Raw genomic sequence first — 6,223 nt, 5'->3', positions numbered from 1 at the left:
TTAGTCCAAATAAGGAAATAAAATATAGGAGTAAAATCTTTTAAGTATTTTTAAATAGCAAAATGAAATTATTAATAAAGAAAGCTCTGTGTAGTGACAAGGAAAATTAAAGAATTTAGATTTCATAAAAATAATAGAGTATCTTTTTTGAGATTAAGCTGCAGGCATTTTTACCTAAGATGAAAATAAAGAAACGGAAGCTATTTAAACATTAAATTTATTTTTGATTGATTTTAAATACTAAAGTAATTATAGGGAAACTGCAGATATTACTTACCTAATTATTAAATTTCAAATGCTGGAAAAAGCCCCACTGCAGAAACTAATGTATATCTAAGACTCAGGATTGTATTCACCATACAATAGTCTACAGAAAAATTTTAATTTGATATCAGCAGCAAGAAGAATAAAATATATTAAAAGAATTCTGTTTCAGAAAAGTATCTGTTTTAATTAAACATATCACCAAACTCTGTACATGAAAATAGCCTTTCACTTATGAATTACCACATTTATTGTTAATTAGTTCCTGTTTGTGGAAATTTTATTTAAGACTGGAAGTGGGCTATATTGATTATGAATTGAAACTGAATTTATGCTTGTGTATTATTAAAAATTACAGGATTTTTCTTTTAAAACAAAATGGAGAATTTTTATTTTGCTCCCTGAAATTATTATAACTTATTTCACAGTTAATGCTCAATATTTCACTTTTTATAAAAAATTGGTTTAGTAAAAATACCAAAATGAATTTTGAATATCTGATCAAAACTCTTCTTAAAAACACAACTTTACTACTTTTTACCAGTATTTCAGTAAAAGTAGCATGTGATGTGACATTAAAAGTCTATCAAAGTGAGGTGAAATCAGAATATTAAATTCACTGCCACCTCTAGAGAGATGAAACACATGACCTCAATATGCTTTCCTTTCTGTAAATTTTGCAACAGTGGGGAATGTAAAATGGTAGTACTGACTCACAGAATTCAGATCACAAAGTTAAAAAAAGCAACAACAAAAATAACCAAACTACAGACTAAACAAAGGCAAGAGGAAATGATAAGTATCAAACATTAAAATACACTCTTTTTCCAGCAGATTAAATTTTTACATAAGCAAAAGAAAATCCAAAATATTAGACAGACACACTTAGGCAGATTTAAAAGTAATATTATGGTCTATTGAACATATTTGCTTACTAATAATTAATGAAAATTTATGTTTCTTGGAAAAATGTTACAATGTATTTTAAAGATTTATACTCTTTCATCACAGTTCCTAAAATGCTCAAAGGCATTTTTTCTGTTAATAAAGTCAGGGATAAAGTAGAAAAAATCAGAGGCAGAGGATATAGCTCAGTGGTAATTGTGCATACTTGACACTCTGTTCTGTCTCCAACAACAAAAGTAAATGAGCCTATTAAAATGGAAATAAGCAACTTGTGTCAAATAATCTGAAAAAAATTTATGTAACTTCCATTTGATCAACACTGATGAAAAACACTGATTTTTCTATCCCTTTTCTGACAAATTTCCAAGGAAATTTATACTTAAATTTATTACATTTATTGATGGAGTTGCAAAAATATCACAGTGGCCAGTGATCTCATCTAATGTTATGTGAAGAACAACTTAAGGTACCAGTTTTGTATTCAGGTATTAGATTATTTCTGTATCAGGGTAGAGAACTAAGTTTTCAAATTTGAGAACTCTATGATATACTTGTTTGGCTTTGAGTCTTCCTTTACCTTACTTCTTGCATGCCAAAGTCTCAAAGAAAAACCTAATACACATGTAAACTGAAAACATGTCTCCAGTCTAATTATCAAGAGATTAAAGATCTTAAAATTATACTTTTTATACATCTCGTGTTTGTTATAGATGTTAAATTTTTACTAACCCTTTTGCTTCATTTATAAACCGAAACATTCTGGCTATTTTTTGGAAGTTACTATTCATTTTTTTCCATTAGAAGTTTGTTGAAATATTTCTTCAGAAATAATTTTTAATACTAATTTTAATCAAACTTCCTACAGGAAATCAAAGAAGTCAGTGTAGTCAGGTTCTTCTCTTTTCTTTTTTTATCTTTTACTGAATGAGTAAATCAATCACACACCAACAGTGTTGTAAATTTAAGTGCAAAAGCATTGAAGTGCTTTACTACAAATTACAACCTAGAAACACATTAACTGAACAATTAAATTCATACAATCAGATTTAGATATTTAACAACACAAAGTAGAAACAGAATTACAGTACATTTACAACACAAGACAGATACATGAATTCATTAGAAAATATTGTAATAAATAATTCATGAATTATAGTGCAATTGATTTATGCATAAATATAACTAATTGCCTAACAATCAGTTTATATTAACAAAATCTGTCAAAATCAAGGCAGCCACAGAGTTTTACTAAATTACTGCGACAATGGAAATACTGCAATTAAAAAACAAATACAGGTATTTGTACTGTAAACAACTAAAAAAAATCAGTCTCACTAAAGTTAGTATACAATTTAATATAAAATTGTCATTAGCTACCAGAAATGGTTTTAAACAACTTTACTGAGCAGTAGTTTTCTAAAAACAGAGGCACTGTTTTTTCTTTTCCTTTTTTATTTTAAATATAAAATATTCGAGGAACATTCAAATAAGTGGAAAGCACACAAGGGTTGCTTTCACCTTCATTAAAAGTCTGCTGAAATGGGATTTTTCAGAAAATTCTCAATTAAATAGTAACTGGTAACTAAATTTATAAAGTACTTTGAAAGTTTAACATAAAGAATATCTTAATAGAACCATGGGGGAGAAGGGGAACCCATAAATTTCCCTGCCTTTCCTAGTTTGTGTAATCAAAAAGTTAACTCAATAATAGAAACATTTTGTTTCTTTTAAAAGTTATGGGTTGATCATTACTTATAAACTATCAAAAAATATTTTTAATTTACTATTTCTGACCAAAAATAAATAATACAAGTACTAAAATGCTGCAAATTAACTATAATATTACCTATAAAACTACTGATCACTGTGAAGTCAATAGCAAAATGATCCCTGATTTATGAATCCTGTAAAGTTTTTGGTCAGGTCATCTTTTAAATGATATAAAAGTGTTCTGTAAGTTTCCCTTTACTATAAACTTCTCAATCAATTTATTAATGTAAATATAGTGTGAGGAATAAAAAAGCTCAATACAATATAAATATTATGTAATGTGTTCGAGCCCCCAAAATTTTGCAAGTAAAATTCTGTATAAAGAGGTCAATACAATTGTTTTGAAACATTAACTTTGTTTTTCAATGGGGGAGGGGGAAATATATTAAATAATCCAAGTTCTGGCCCTCACAAAATATGGCTTAATTCTTTAAAAAGAAAGATGACCCTGACATCTGCTGTTTTGTAATCTATTATGTATATTTTATTGGGGATGGGGGGAGCTAGAGAATTCATACCCTAGTATGCAGATTAACTTTTAACAGCTGAAAAATTTTCAGTACAGATCTTAGAGATCAAATAAAAGCTTGGTTTTGTATATTCTCACTGTTTAATTTCTTTAACTACATGTAAGCAGTTTTTAAATAGCTGAAAATCTTTTTACTATTACATGTATATATGATCATTAAATACATACAAACACAAGTGTAGAAACACAAGTATTTGACAAGGTGCACTTATTTCTCAATTTCAGCCGTAAGAATTTCTTTTGGGCATAGAAAAACTGGATTAGAAAAATGATTAGAACCTGAATTTTAACAGAGAAAAGGGGGCACTGGGAGAATTCTGAATATATAAAGCAAACCCCCATTGTTTATATGGAGGCACGTGCTTTAGAACATTTTACCACTAAAACTGCATACTCAAATTCAACATGAATACTCTGACCCATATTTTAAAACTGCTATATAAAAATTACTGGTCTCTCTTATGAGTCTAGTAAAAGTTAAAATGCACTGCCCAGCTTCTAACTACCCAATTAGAGAGTTTACATTACTGAAAGTTCAAAACAGCTTCAGTAAATCAGCTTCATCTGTAAATCTATTCAAGACCCTGAACGAACTGCAAATTTGGTTATTAGCAAAATGATAATGTATCGCCCACCAAAATGAAATCTGTAATTCATTTTGATAAACTGAAAATGTTTTGAAATGTCACAGCAGCAAATATTAAAGTTACACTGAGGTTTTTCAATAGTAGGAGTGTGTCACAATCCTTAAAATTTAAAGTAGTCATAACATCAACTAACCAGCACATTTAAACCAAAATTATCATTCTCAAACTTTTTCTGTGCACATTATAAACATGCTCTAAGTTGCATTCCAACTTTCTTTTCTAACCTTACACATTAGCTTATTTTTCAAATGAAAAGCAAAATTAAATTATTTTAATAATTAAATTTAAATTACTTTTTATTCTTAGTATTCCATCTTATATTTAAAGATTCTATAGCTGCTGGGGTTAATTAACTGTGTCAGTTTTTTTTTAAAAGCATAAACCTTATAAACCCCAACTTTACGCTAAATCAACTATTAAATGATAAATATTAAATTTCATTATACATATCCTTTAAGGTTTTCTTTTCTATTCCTGGTATATGCACTTGAGTGCATTTTGTATTTCATAGAATGTACTGTAGTGTATTAATACTGTATATATTAATTTTTCTTAGTAAGGAGATAGCTATTTAAACTTTGATTGGTTCTTTGACATACTTCTAATAAGTATGTTATGTAAAATGTTTATAAACTATTAATGTCATATTTCCATTATAAGATGGTTCCACTGAATGGCTAGAATGTTTTTTCACCAATAAAAATGTTTCACTTTACAAGTACTTGTTTTCCCACGCTTTATGCTATTGACTACTAAAGAAAACCTGAATCTTTTCACCTATTTATACAAGGATTAAATACAAACTACCAGAATTAAGTAAGCAACTATATAATTCTGTCCACAGTGAAAACCCTGAATAAAACTTTTTTTAAAAGGCATGTAAGTGGTTTTTGAACTGTAAAATTTCATGTCTCCTGTCAAGGTGAGCGTCTGTAATTCCCACACGTGTGTATGTAGACACACAAACACACACTTGTGTACATACACACAAAAGCGCACGTGCGCGCGCGCACACACACACATACACACACACACACGCGCGCATTTCCCTAACAAATAATCTACACAGGCTTGCTACTGTTCTTGCAGCTGCCAGTCCCTGAATCTGTCATATTATATAACCCAGTGTCTGGTAATCGGAGTTTCTTCTTCGGAGGAGTCTTCAGTGTTCCAGATCTTTCTTTCACCTTGTATTCTAAAGTGCTGTGAGGTACCCCATAAATTCCTTGTGCTTTGGAAACACTCATTTTTCCACTCATTACCATTGCAATAGCCTCTTCCATTATTTCATGATCATACTGCCGATAGCGGCCACGTTTTTTCCTGGGCTGCTTATTATCTTTTCGATCCAATCCATCTTCAGTATTTTCAGAGGCTGCATCAACTGTTCCATTTTTAGAATTAAGACACAAAGGAGAGAGGTCCCCATGTAGAAAGTATGAGTCAACACTTGAATGAGTTACAGGCCCAGAATATTCTATCTTGTTCTGTTTCGGGAGTATATTTTTCAGTTTTTGGAGAGCTGATCCTTCTAGGACTGAAGAGGTTTTGGAAACTTGATACATAACGTCCAGCAGACCAGAACCATCAGGATGTGATTTTGAAACAGAACTTACACGTAGTTGAGGAATTTTTAACTGTACAGTAGGATTTGAAGTTTCATATTGAAGGCTTTCATTTTTTTCTTTAAATTGAGTAACCATTTTCTGTAGAGTTAACTGATGGAGGTAACTGGAAGCTGTTGGGAATTTTAATTCTGAGGTTTCAAGTAGATTGAGTTTACTTTTTTCTGTGCGCTCTGCTTGAGCTCTTGCCCACAAGGCTACTTTTTGTAGTACTGCACAAGTTTCTTTACTGTCTTTATATGAGTAACTATCATTGAAATCTCGAGTTTTGTTTTTAAAAGATGCAGGCTTCCCTGCTGGTAAGGCTTCTAAGTGGAGAAGTAAAGTTTTTTGAGGTATGCCATAAAGTATGCCTGCTTTATTTATGTCCAGTGCTCCAGACTGAATGTCTTTCAAAGCTTTTGAGAGCAAACCATCTGCAAACTCAGCACTTCTTTCCACATAGTCCTCTCTGTTTCTGTGTAGTCTCCTGGATGGATGGA

General features: G+C 30.5%; 1 protein-coding gene across 21 annotated transcripts in view; it reads right to left on the bottom strand.

The window, feature by feature from the left end:
* Positions 1-6,223, bottom strand: part of Lcorl (ligand dependent nuclear receptor corepressor like) — a 171,228-nt gene that overhangs the window by 31,915 nt on the left and 133,090 nt on the right. For 2 of the 21 annotated variants that reach the window (XM_063230106.1, XM_003465041.5), the window contains one exon: positions 2,131-6,210. The exons of 17 other annotated variants lie outside the window; for them this stretch is intronic. In XM_063230106.1, the coding sequence (XP_063086176.1) occupies positions 5,178-6,210 (1,033 nt within the window). In that variant the 3' untranslated portion in view covers positions 2,131-5,177. Of the gene's footprint in view, positions 1-2,130; positions 6,211-6,223 lie in introns of those variants that run through there. 2 more of the 21 variants (XM_063230114.1, XM_063230108.1) reach the window with 2 other exon arrangements.

The sequence above is a fragment of the Cavia porcellus genome, unplaced genomic scaffold (assembly GCF_034190915.1).
Source record: "Cavia porcellus strain 051 isolate PalLab524CR breed Dunkin Hartley unplaced genomic scaffold, mCavPor4.1 scaffold_18, whole genome shotgun sequence".
Taxonomy (NCBI): Eukaryota; Metazoa; Chordata; class Mammalia; order Rodentia; family Caviidae; genus Cavia; species Cavia porcellus.
Note: the sequence above shows the minus strand (reverse complement) of the source record. Positions and strands in the feature narration are given on the sequence as shown.